Source organism: Myotis davidii, unplaced genomic scaffold, assembly GCF_000327345.1.
Source record: "Myotis davidii unplaced genomic scaffold, ASM32734v1 scaffold81, whole genome shotgun sequence".
Classification (NCBI taxonomy): Eukaryota; Metazoa; Chordata; class Mammalia; order Chiroptera; family Vespertilionidae; genus Myotis; species Myotis davidii.
Window position 1 is genome coordinate 52,994 of NW_006291554.1, and position 13,084 is coordinate 66,077.

A 13,084-nucleotide genomic window follows, 5' to 3' on the forward strand; every position below is an offset into this window, starting at 1 on the left:
CTTCCCAGGACGGCCGGTTGGCCCCCTCACCCCAAGATGAAAACGAGTCTGAGGTAGAGTTCCTGTTCCGGATCTCCCCACGGGATGGAGCTGAAGCCGACGCCAGCCAAAAGCACATCCTTGCTTGCCCTTCTGCCCTGCCTGCATCTCCCACCCCCTCTCCCAGGAGAACTCTCTCAACACATCACTTTATAGGAAATGCCCATTTCAGACTCTGCTTCTAGAGAATCTTACCTAAGGCAGGTGTATTACAAGTCAAGAGTCAATGCAGTTATTCAAACAGCTAAGGCAGCCCCAGGCTACATCCCAAAATACTCAGCCCCAAGATGTAACAGCCTGATTGTCAGACATCTGCGCGTTGATTCCAATTTTGGTCACATATTTCTAGCATAGTGGAGGATCAGAAAGACCGTGACCAAGTCCGGCAACTGTATTACAAGAGGAATGGTTGAGAAATCAGAGATCTTTACACGGAAGGCAGAGCTTTTGGGAAGGCAAGAACACTGGCCTGCGATGTCAGGTATGACGTGTGGGACAGGCACTTTCCGCGTGAGTACAGAGGCGGGTGCTGGGATCAGAGAGTGGAGTTCGACAGGGAGCGGATTTCCTGAGTCTAAGACAACCTGCTCACAGTGTAAGCTGCAAGGCAGCGGATCTGGCTTCCTGGGAGGGAAGGAGTGGGAACAGGCATTCCTCCTGCTGAATGTCTGGCTCTTAGAAGTAACAGACATGGACCCAGCCGGTGTGGCTGGATGGTTGAGCGTTGACCTATGAACCAGGAGATCACGGTTCGATTCCCAGTCAGGGCACATGCCTGGGTTGCGGGCCCCAGTAAGGGGGCATGCAAGAGGCAGCCAATCAATAATTCTCTCTCATCATTGATGTTTCTCTCTCTCTCCCTTCTTATCTGAAATCAATTTTTTTAAAAAAACAATTTTTTAAAAAGAATGAACAGATATGGGAGAGATCCTTTCAACACTTACTTGTAGCATGTCTCTGTTATGAGATGCCCCTCCAGTGGCCAAAATCTTTGTCTTGGGCACTGCAAGGAGAAAGAAAAAAAAAATGACTGGGGGTTTCCTGGAGTTCTTCAGCCACGAAGGGCTTGTGTCGGCCATTGTTCTTGCTTATCACAGAGGATGGGGGGAGAGACCCTCAGCTGGTTCTGTCCCCTATAATCGGCTTGTGTGGCTGCTGCCCACCCACCTCTTAAGATCATCTTTTTCTTTTAATTATTAAAAATCTCTCCAAAAAAGGGAAGAAGGGACCTTAATTAAATGGATGAAGGCCATATGTCCAAAATGTACAACACACATCACTCTTAACAGAAACATCTAGAAGCATTCTCTTTAAGACTTGTGTGCTGCCCGGCCGGTGTGGCTCAGTGATTGAGCATCGACCCATGAACCATGAACGGTTTGATTCCTGGTCAGGGCTCATGCTGACTGATGGATTCTCCCTCATCATTGGTGTTTCTCTCTCTCTCTCCCTCTCTAATCAATAGAAATATATTAAAAACGAAACAAAAATAGCCTCTCTGCCTGACTGCAGGGAAAGCACATGAAGCAGGCTTTTGATAAACTTCAGGGATTGCATGCACAAAGGAAATACTGGTAGGACTATAGCAAGATAGAAATAAGCCCATAAGGAAGACTGGAAGAACTTCCAGGTGGTGCAAGGGGCTGGAAGAGGAGATTCTAAGTAGTTTTCTTTACTTTCCAAACTTGCTAAGATAAGGTTTGGTTGCTTTTACAAACCAACCTCAACAAAATGAATTATACACAGAAACATAAGCTGAAAGGGACCATGGTGTAGCCCAGTGCAGATGGGTGCATGTCTGTCAGTGTCTAAACATCAAGAGAGCGATGGTTCTTTAAATAAAGCATCTGTAGCCAGTCGTTAAGAACTCAGAGTCTGGCCCTAGCTGGTTTGGCTCAGTGGATACAGCATCGGCCTACGAACTGAAGGGTCCCAGGTTCGATTCCAGTCAAGGGCACATGACAGGGTTGTGGGCTCAATCCCCAGTAGGGGGCATGCAGGAGGCAGCGATCAATGATTCTCATCATTGATGTTTTTCTCTCTCTCTCCCTCTCCCTTCCTCTCTGAAATCAATAAAAATTTTAAAAAAGAACCAAGAGTCTGGAGCCAGAAGCTTGGTTCAGAAGCTCTGCTAGCCTCAACGTGCTAAGCAAGCGACTCAATACGTTTCCTACTTTGGGAAGTAGGAGTAATACCAGCACCTACCTCGGAGCGCTGCTGTTAATAAGGAATGAGTGCTTAGAACCAGGCTGGGCACACAGTAGGTGCTTAATAAATGTTAGGATCTATTATTATCATGACCACCAGCCCTACATCAAGTGCCTCTTTATTCTCTTTAAACACTATTTATCAAGATTAGGGTTGATCAAGAAGGAACCCAAGCGGGTCCATCCACACAGCAGCTGGAAGATGATGCCTCTTAGTGCTGCGGGGGGAGTTGGGAGGGTGTGTGTGTGGCGGGGGGAGTGTAGGTGTGTGTGTAGGGGGAGCAACCTCATTCATTTACATGATCCTGTTGGAGAGGAACCCAGCAGAGCTGGCGAACAGGTTTGATTGTACTTTTAGGCTCGCTAAGAGGATAAGTAACTTTATGCTGTTTTGCACAGGAAATGCTTTAGAGGGTGGGAATGATGGCTTGATCGCATTACCTTCCTGAGCCCAGGAGGACCTCCCTGCCCTCGCTGCCTCTCCCTGCACACCCAGCTGCCCCTCCTGACAGCTAGAGAACCCTTCCAACCACAGCACACAGCTGTGTCTGCTCTCGAATTTGGTGTACACGGCATCCTGCCACGTGTATTTGGGTTTGGCTTCTTTTGCTCAGATTTCCATTGGTGAGATCGATTCTGTCCCATGGGGTTGAGGCCGGGCCCTTTTCATTTCTGTGTACTATCACGTTGTGTGAACACCCACAAGGCATGTACCCTGGCTGTCATCAACGGGTGTTGGGTTGTTCCCCATGTGGGGCATCAAGCACAGAGCCCTGATGCGTGGTCTCCGGCACGTCTTTGGAGAACACGCGTACATACTTCTGACACACGTCCGCCGAGGGCTGTGCCTGCAGCTTAGTAGGTGCTGCCTAACAGGTCTTCAGAAGGTCTCCCTGATGCTTATTTTTTAATATCCGCTTACTTGGTGGGTTTGAAAGCATAACACGTGCTGCCTAGAACTTCGACTGCCCGTGAAAGTACCCAGAGGAGGCCATCAGCGAAGGGGGCTTCAGTTTTCTACCTTCTCTAGTGACAACCGCTGCTGCCCAGAGGGACAAATACATGTTAGAAACCTGGTTTCCTTGCAAAACCCCCAGACCATACCAATGCCATCAGTACGGGGGACTCACTCACCTCCTAAAGCTGCCCATTCCATAGCTCAAGTTCTTAGAAACCCCCTTCTCCCCCATGGGCTCCCCAAGCCCTGGTTCTGCTGCTCCGTTCCAGACCTCTCAGTGTGGACAGTGGCTCCACATCCCCACTCCTCCCTATCCGAATTGAAATGCCCAGAACTGTGCCCCCAGGGAGGTGGGACCTGGCAGGCGAGATGGAGGTCAAGGTCCAGCCATGGCCTCAGCCCAGACCTATCCCACCTGCGTGCCCATGTCCTCAGGGCCCAGGTCTTGAGACATTCAGTTTGCAGGTTGGAGCTTAGGGTTACAGAAAGATTGCCGAGCCTAGCCGGTGTGGCTCAGTGATTGAGCGTCTGTCTATGAACCAGGAAGTCACGGTTCGATTCCCGGTCAGGTCACTACCCTGGTTGCGGGCCCAATCGCCAGTGGGCGTCGTGCAGGAGGCAGCCAATCAACGATTCTCTCTCATCATTAATGTTTCTATCTCTCTCTTCCCCTCCCTTCCTCTCTGAAATCAATAAAAATATATTTAAAAAAGAAAGAAAGATCGTCAATCCTATAGCTCCTGGCCTGGAGATGAGGCTACAGGGGATAGAGCGGGCAAACAGGAACACCTGTCCCCTCATGTAGGTTGCCCACACGAGCCAGTCACCTCATTTTCAGGCCCCACCAGGGTCAGGCTCCTCTTCTCTCCTGCCTGAGGCCCCTGCGATGGAGCCTTAACAGACAGGCCCCGCCAGGCCACGTCTGACGGCCGAACAGACCGCAAGCCCCGTGGTGCGAGCGAGACCCGGGCTCCCGCCCCAGAACACAGCCCGCCATGGCTCACTTACGGACTCGATAGCCCAGGCCCTCCGCATGAATCCTCTTGGCCATGAACTGTCCTTCAATCAGTGCTCGGATCTCCACATCCGCAGGGAACGCTGGGACCTGTGTCCAGGAGACAGCAAGCACGGAGTGAGGAGCTCTCACTGTCACTCATGTGTGTGTTAGCATGTTAACCAATGACCCGGACTCAGAATGCATGGCTCAGGCCTCCAGTGGATCTCAGGCATAGCTGCTGACTCCCCACATCGAGCATGCACCCTGGCACATCAAAATAAATTATTTTAATTGATTTGAGAGGGAGAGAGAGTAAGGGAGGGAGAGGGGGAAAGAGCAAGCGGGGGAAGAGGAGAGAGAGAGAGACCTTGATTTGTCGTTTCAGTTATCCATGCTTTCATTGGTTGATTCTTGTATGTGCCCCAACCAGGGATCAAACCCGAAACCTTGGTGTATCAGGACGACTCTCTAACCAACTGAGCTACCCGGCCAGAGGCTCAAAAACATTTGTTTTATCGATGGATGAGTGAATGAATGGAGCCCTTAAAAGGAGCATCATTCCATAGGCAACTGTTAAATGTAATACTCAGAATTGGAGCCCATACAGCTCCAATACATGTAGCACGTACCTCACGGTTTTCTGGGCTAAACCTATGACGCCCGATCATTTCAGGGGTGATCTCCTTGACGTCAAAATAAAAACCTGAAACAGACCAGGAAGAGAGTAGCCGTCAACAATCAAAAACAAAAGGTGGGCGTCTCAAGACTTAGAGAAAGGGCGGGTGCAGCGACCCCACATCTCTGTCGCTGGGCCCCACTCACCCACGGGAGGACATCTACGAATACTCTCAGTCCCTTGCCCTCCGGCAGGACAGAGGGCATCCGGAAAGGCCTCGGCAAGTTTCCTTAGACAGCTCTCCCGACGCTCACCCGGCAGCTGGGCCACGGGCAGCTGCCCCACTAGCCCTGAAATACCTGCCCACGCCCCCTCCCTGCTCAGAGGCCTGTTCCAGACACTGGGCACTTTTCCTAACAGGACCTGGTGCCTGCAGCAGAAAGCTGTGCACAGGATGCACCAGAGGGAGCAGGCACTGTGGCTGCCACCAGGCGCTCTGAGGGGGCAGGAGATGCAGCGATGGCCCAATCTTCCACTCAGGGCAGCCTCCAGCCCAGCCTCACTCAGAACACAGGGTGTCAGACCAGCTGTCAGGCCCATGGAGCACAAGTGTAGACACACAGGGCTCTCCTGGGCCTCTCCCTGGCCCTCCTCTCCCCCTACTCACGGGGCGCCAGGCCCTGCCCCTTCCACAGGCAGCTGCTGCCCCTCCCCAGGCCTGGCCTGCGCAGCACCCAATAGCCTACCCAAGCTTCCGCCATTCCCCATCTCCGTGGACTGCAGCGCCTTTGAGAACTCGCTCCAGGAACCAGAAGCCGACTCGTCGCGGATCTTCTCTCTCATGAGCGAGCCATTCTTAAAGCTGCAGAAGTGCACACAACCCTGAGGGAGCGCCCCAGTGCTTGCTGACTGGACACACGTGTTGCCAAGAAGAGGAGCTGCAGGTCAGGCTGGACCACAACCCCCAGCCACTGCATGGCAGGGATCGGCGGCTCTCCCTCAGGTCCCAGGCCTAGCTCAGGTCCCAGGAATCACCTGGAAATGCACTTGTCTCGGGCTGTTTACAGAGGAGGCTGCCACAGAGGAGCCCCAAGAGGGGCAGGGAGCTGGGGTTCTGCACGTGGTACCACCTGGACAACGGGGAGGGGCTGGCTAGATCTGCTAGACCCACATATTCCCCAGCAGTTCCTGGGGCGTAGAGGCTCAGAAACCTCCCTCAGTAGTTTTCAGCGAGTGTCTGAAGGCCTGTGCTCAGCGCACCCCCTTCCTGGAGGAACTGAATCGACCATGTGCCAAACACGTCTTCACAGTACAAAGTAAACGCTCCCCTTCTCCTCAGGTTATGAACAAAGTGTGGCCCAGACATGCTAGGGCCGTGGTCGGCAAACTGCGGCTCGCGAGCCACATGCGGCTCTTTGGCCCCTTGAGTGTGGCTCTTCCACCAAATACCACATGCGGGCGCGCACGTACAGTGCGATTGAAACTTCGTGGCCCATGCACAGAAGTCGGTATTTTGTGGAACCATATGCGGCTCTTTGGCCCCTTGAGTGTGGCTCTTCCACCAAATACCACATGCGGGCGCGCATACAGTGCGATTGAAACAACGCGGCCCATGCGCAGAAGTCGGTTTTCGGCCCGGGCGAGCCTATTTTGAAGAAGTACTGTTGATATTTGGCTCTGTTGACGAATGAGTTTGCCGACCACTGTGCTAGGGCGTCTGCCCCAGGTCACACACAGGCTGAGCACCCAGGGTGGGGGTGGTAGGGCTGGAATTGGGACCTGGGCTTGGGGGACTCCAGGTCCTGGGTTGCTCCCACCCAGCTCTATGTCAGCAGGACCCAGTGCGTCCCGGGGTCTCAGCTGCCCACAGGAGCCTGCACAGGGGGACAACTTGGGGTGCTCCCAATGGGGGCAGACGGCCTTCCTCCCCACCCAACCTACCAGAGCAGCGCCATGTAGTGCCGGGGGTCGACCGGGCTGCAGAAGATGTGGCCCTCCAGGGCAGGCGTGGGCTCCTGGAGCCAGAGGAACAGGGTGTCGCTGGTGCCCAGGCTGATCTGAGGAGAGATGGGCAGGGTGAGGTACCCTGTCCTTGCCCAGCTCCACCGCCCTGACCCCATCGCTTCCCTCCTCACGCTGCAGACCGCAGAGTAAAGGCCACTTCCAGGGAGAAACCTGTTCTGACCCTCGCACACCACAGGAGCCCAAGGTCAGCTCCCCAGATACAGGCTGTCCCGGATCCTATGGGCTGACCTTCTAGAACTCACCACAACTGTGTCTAACTAATGGTGTGGGTGATGGATGACTGGTTCCCCAAGCGACTGCCCAATACACCCAGGAGGGCATGGGTGGTGTCTGCCTTTCTCACTGGGGAGCTCACATCCTCACACCTTCTGCCACTGTGCCCGCCAGGACTGGCCACTGTCAAGGTGGGCAGAGGACTCAGCCAAGGCAAATGGCCTTCTAAGAGAGGAGATGTGGGCAGGCCCTGGGTCTCCCTGTCCCCTCCCTCCGCTGCCCTTTGGAACCAGCAGGCCCTCTGATAGGCAACAACGATGACCCCCAGGGCAGACAGAGCTGGCTCCACCTGTGGGCGTGAGTAGTCACCTTACCGCAATGTCACCTTCCTCCAGCCTCATGCCTGCCAGCGATGCTGAGGACGGGAGGGGAGCCTCTGGTTAGACACTTCGGAGCCACGGAGCAAACGACAATCGCCCCCCAGATGGGAGCACAGCCCCCACCCCCTCCCTGAACCCACATGCTAAGGGTAGAGGCAGGAACAGGGTGAGCTGAGGGCTCAGAGGTCCCCAAAGGATATCCTAGGGGCGAGAGAGTGGAGGCTCTGTGATCAGGGCCTTTGATTTGGGCTGGGACCTCTTCCCTAAGGCAGTCCACACTCCCCACCCACCGTCAGGGGCTCCCAGGAGCACCGAGAACGGAGGGGGCCAGATCAAAACACCAGGACCGGCCTGAAACCAAAGTCCAATAAAAGGATAGAAAGCTGCTTCTTTGCCATTTCAGCTCACACGTGTCCCGAAGCGGACACTTCAGGGTTAGAAGCAAGCCCAGTATCCTCCCGGGCGGGTGTTCTTCTCGTCGGGAGAGGAGTAAGAACTAACACGTGCTCCTAAGGAGACTCAATGAACTTATTTTCACTTTGAAAGGAAAACAAGGTGTGTGCATGAGGAATAAGCCAGTAGATCAAATGACGGGTAGGGCCTCAAAACCGGGTCCCAGAGGAAGGGTGAGAGGGAGTGGGAGGTTTAGCTTGGACCAGAAATGGCAGGTCTAGGAGCTGTGGGCAGGGCTGCCTTCCTTGATCACCGTCAGTTTTCTCCTGGGCGGGGAGGCGGCCTTGTGGCTCCTGAGGACAGGCAGGGCCACGGTGGGGCAAGTCCAGGGGGCCAGCTTTCAGGAGTGGAGCCCGCAGCCAGGGAGGGCGGGACCCCACCCCAGGGGGGCTTCACAGAGGCCAGGCTACGGACCAAGGCAGGCTCCCTGGGGAGCGATACCCACCAGGGACTCACCTGGGTTGTCCCCAGTGAAGGCCACCACTTTGCATCCCGGCGGAAACCCGTAGCGCTGGACGTAGTAGGAGGAAACGGGCCCCTGAGGAGGAAAAGCCGGGACCCTCTGCTGAGGCCAAGCCTGCCTTCCCAGCACAGCGTCCACCCGCAGGCCACGGGACTGGGACCGGCTCCAGGTCACAGCCCGGAGCCACATCACTCCCTGTGGCAAACCGGGATGTCCCTCCTGCTCACAAAAGGCCAGAGGAGCCCCGGACAGGTCATCCCACCACCTCGAAGACCACTTGGTGTTGAGAGCCAAGGTCACCAGAACAAGCTCATCTGCAACTTGGACATGTCACGAGAGCTTCAACTTCTGGATGTAGCATGAAAACAGACAGGTCATCCCACCACCTCGAAGACCAACTTGGTGTTGACAGCCAAGGTCACCAGAGCAAGCCCGTCTGCAACTTGGACATGTCACGAGAGCTTCAAATTCTGGATGTAGCAGGAAAACTAAGCAAATGAATTACCGGGGGGCACCCGTAAGCCAACTCGGGGGAGTAGACAAACCCTGACACGCCCCCCCCACCCCACCCCCATCAGCCCAGCCATCGGATTAAGAACCACTGGGCAGCCCTGGCCGGGGAGCTCTGTTGGTTCGAGCATCGTCCCCCTATGCCAAGGTTGGGGGTTCCATCCCCGGTCAGGGCACATACAATAACCACCAATGAATGCATTCGTAAGAGCAACAGCAAATAGATGATTTTCTCTCTCCCTGCCTCTCTCGTTAAAATTAATAAACATTTTTTTAAAAAAGAATAACTGAACACATGAACGCCGATGTTAACGGTCCACAGAAAATAAACCCAAAAGGCAGTGCGGGCAGGGGGGCCCCCAGGAACCAGGGTCCTCAGGCGCCTCCATGAGCTGCTGTGGGACCAGAGGGCAGGGACCCCTCTAGACAGATGGGTAATCTTTAGAAAGCACAATCAGGAAAAGAAAGTGTTTTTTCCCCCCTTTCCCTGACTTTACTTTAGTCCTGAAAGTTTAAAATACATGGTAAGATTTCCTGGTGTCTGGGAAGAAAGGTTTGTTCCCTCCAGCTCTTAAAGGAGCCACGTCCCCGGAAAGAGGACCTACCACAACTGAGCATGACGGTACCGGGGGGCCCAGCTTCTCCTCTAAATGGGGTGCACAGGCACCAAGGCACGCCTGGGCCCAGACTTTGTCCTGGATCTGCAACAAGTTCATTCCAGAACCTACGGACGGCAGGAAACAAGAATTAGAAACATCTTGCAAAAATGCACAGATCTGGGAGGGCGGATCATGCTCTCGCAGCGAACTCGGACCAGCGGAAGGTGTACCATGTGCCTGGGTCACGCTGGACCCAGCCAGCCAGCCGCCAACAGGGCCCTGGGAAACACAGGCCCTGCCCCACCCCCGCTTCTTCCAAATACTTTCCCAGCAGCTCAGACACCACAGCTACCTGGAAAGCTGCTGCTCCCAGACCTGGCCGCGACCTGGCCAGGGGAAGGGAATATGTTGACAAGGAACTGCTCTGTGTCCCCTGAAGTTCAAGCTGTCTCCTCAGAGGTAGCCCACTGCTGATGTGGGCCAGCCCTCAGTGACTTCCCAACCACATCGAACTTCGGGGAGAGCGCTCAGATGCCCCTCACCTTCCTCCTGCTCCTCACTGAGCTCACCTGTCTTGGCTACCACGATCTATTTCTCCCAAGGCTTTCCTCGGGATGGGGAAGGGGATGGAACCGGAGCACAGGTGGAGGCAGACAGAGGGGGCTGGGGCGGGGATGGAGTCACCTGCCCATGAGAGGCAGCTGGTAAGTTAGGCGGTGCTTCCTCAGGTGAGGGAGCGGAAGGCCCAGCGGAGGCTGAAGATCGTGGAGCAGTGAGCAGCGTGTGACCTGCCCCAGAGGCACTCACTCTGCCTCAGGGAGAGGTGGGGAGCACGGTGCACACCCCGCTCGCCCATGTGTAAGTTCTGCTGATCTGAGTTCTATGCCATTAGCTGCAGGGACCTTTACATCTCCAGGCTGTGAGTGAGGATTGTTGGGGGGAGGGGGGGCACTCCTTAACCGCCCCATTTTTCCCCCCTGAAAACTCGAATAACGTCTGGAACACGACAGCACTCGAAAACGTCAGCTGGATTCCCGGGGGCTGAGAGCACTCACTCTGTTCTGAAGCCACTTTCCCGGGTCTGGGCTCCTGCTCTACATCCTCCTCCTGCTCTGGTCACTCCTGCAGCCTAGGCCCACCCAAGAGTTCCTTCCGTATCTCCTCCCGGCCTTCCTCCCTCGCTGCTACCATTTCCATTTAGTTTTGTTCAGGCTTTTTATTTTATTTTTCTAAAATATGCTTTTACTGATTTCAGAGAGGAAGGAAGTTGTTACAAAGCTCTGGCGCCCTCAGACGCTGTTTCCCTTTGTTGTGCTTAAACACCCCTCTCTTTCCGCACGTTCCCACGGCTCTTCTTCATTCCCCGGCTGCTGCACATCGTAACCATCAGAAATGTCTGATCGCCTTAAGATGCTGGAAGCACTGCTCGCAGGCTCAGCTAGTGACGCGGCGCTATCCCAGCTGCGGTCACTTCAGGTTTTCATTCCAGAAGCTCACAACTCCCAGGAGTTTCCCAAATGTGAACAAAAACGTCAGTAAGTGACTTCTGGGGGAGCCAGGTTCCAAGATTGGCCCCAGCTCACCCCGAGTCCTGGTGTTCACGCCTGGGAGGTCCTCCCCTCCCCACACCTGGGTGGGTCTGTGCGACTGTAGGCTGGGGAAGAAGTGATGGCACCTCAATTCCCAGATTAGGGAATACAGCCGTGTTGTCATTAACAGCCCCGCAGGAACCGAGGCCTCTGACCAACAGGCCTGTGTGTGAACCTGGATCCTCCAGCCTCTGGATGGCTGCAGCCCAGGGTCGCCAGCTGGACGGCCCCTCACGAGAGCTCCTGAGCCAGAATCACCCGGCTAAACTGCTCCCACACTCCTGACCTTCAGAGACTCTGGGCAAAGAAACATTTGTGACCTGCAGCAGCGAACTGCTCGGTCGTCTGCCAACAGCAAGGTAACTAACACCCTCCCCGCTTGGCAGCAGATAACAGGCCTGAAAGACTGGCACCGACCAGGTGGACGAGGCCCACACTGCCTGCATGCCCCCTGCATGGGCACACGCCCAGGACTCCGCAGGCCCACTCACCGTCACTGTAGTCAATAGGGCAGTAGGACCCCAGGAACAGGGAAGCGGCAAAACTGCTGACCAAGGAAATTCTCTGTAAGAGAAGGAAACTGAGATATGACTCACTTCCATAGAGTCTAAGCCAGCGGTCGCCAACCTTTCGGACCTCACAGACCACCAGTGGTCTGCGGACCACCGGTTGGCGACCACTGCTCTAAGCAACTGAATACTTCACACACACACACACATGCACACACACACACACACACATACACACATGAGAAGAGCTTTATATTATGAGCAAGATGCCCCAGTAATGGCCGAGGCATCTCACCCCGCAGGTTCCGACAGTCCATACAACTGTCAGTTGAACAGAGGAAGGCACACTTAGGGGAGCGGGTTTTCCACCCGGCATCCAGGGAGCGTGGTGCCGACTTCCTGCCTCCCCTTCTGTGGTCTCTGTATCTCCGCGGTTCTCAACCTGTGGGTCACGACCCCTTTGGCAGTCGAACGACCCTTTCACAGGGGTCACCTAAGACCATCCTGCATATCCGATATTTACATTACGACTCATAACAGTAGCAACATTACAGTTATGAAGTAGCAACGAAAATAATTTTATGGTTGGGTCACCACATGAGGAACTGTATTTAAAGGGCCAGGAGGCTGAGAACCACTGCTGTATCTAGTCACAGGGAAGTGGGATGTGTGACCGCAGGACTCAGACCCAAAAAAGACACTTGAGGGTTCAGAGCAAGAATCAGTGAAAGCCGGCCCCTAGGAAGCTTTCGATTGGCCTAGACAGGAGCTGCAGGAACAGATAACAGATTTCAGATGTCAGCTCGGGGGTCTGGGCCTCCACAAGGGAACCACGGGCCCCTGGACCAGGGCAGAGAATGCCAACACCTCCTGCCCCCATCAGCCACCTCTGTCCGGTGTTTCCCACAGAATTCCGAGCGGGCTTTCCACCCCTGGCTAACGCTGCAAAGTAATCCTGAATCATTATAATGTAAATTGGATGTTAACTTCCAAGATTAAAAAGGCGCGTTGGGCCCAGCCACAGAAACAAGCAAATTGTTTTCCAAATGAGAGAAGGAAGCAAAGTGAATGTATCATTTTTAATGCCCGCTAATCAATGTCTGTGTTTTTTCCCACCAATGCACATGAGATGTATTTCTGTTGAAGATAATTATTAGAAAAGGAATTCAACCGTGACTTTCAATCAAGTGGGAACGTTTAACCAACCTCCGTGTGTGAGTAGGCCTCGGGGTTCTGCTGGTGAATCTTTGCAATCTGGTTTCCTGTAAATCGCTGAAAAAAAGACGGCAAACTCGTAAAAACCCAAATTCTACGTGGAATGAGCATCTCCACACTCTGGAAATCCGTTAGTATGTGAAGACTTTCAAAAGGCTTCAGGCCCTAAGCGGGTTGGCTCAGTGGATAGAGCATCAGCCTGCGGACTCCAGGGTCCCAGGTTCGATTCCGGTCAAGGGCATGTACCTGGGTTGCAGGCACATCCCCAGTAGGGGGTGTGCAGGAGGCAGCTGATCGATGTTTCTGACTCT

The 13,084-nt window shown here is 54.4% G+C and overlaps 1 protein-coding gene across 1 annotated transcript in view; it reads right to left on the reverse strand.

The window, feature by feature from the left end:
- Window positions 1-13,084, reverse strand: part of XYLB (xylulokinase homolog (H. influenzae)) — a 34,551-nt gene that overhangs the window by 11,434 nt on the left and 10,033 nt on the right. Inside the window, exons 6-15 of the mRNA XM_015564845.1 lie at window positions 12,765-12,830; window positions 11,541-11,613; window positions 9,467-9,585; window positions 8,345-8,426; window positions 7,430-7,470; window positions 6,759-6,874; window positions 5,564-5,679; window positions 4,831-4,904; window positions 4,213-4,309; window positions 984-1,042 (exon numbers count right to left, since the gene is read on the reverse strand). Coding sequence (XP_015420331.1) covers window positions 984-1,042; window positions 4,213-4,309; window positions 4,831-4,904; window positions 5,564-5,679; window positions 6,759-6,874; window positions 7,430-7,470; window positions 8,345-8,426; window positions 9,467-9,585; window positions 11,541-11,613; window positions 12,765-12,830 — 843 coding nt within the window. The remainder of the gene's footprint in view (window positions 1-983; window positions 1,043-4,212; window positions 4,310-4,830; window positions 4,905-5,563; window positions 5,680-6,758; window positions 6,875-7,429; window positions 7,471-8,344; window positions 8,427-9,466; window positions 9,586-11,540; window positions 11,614-12,764; window positions 12,831-13,084) is intronic.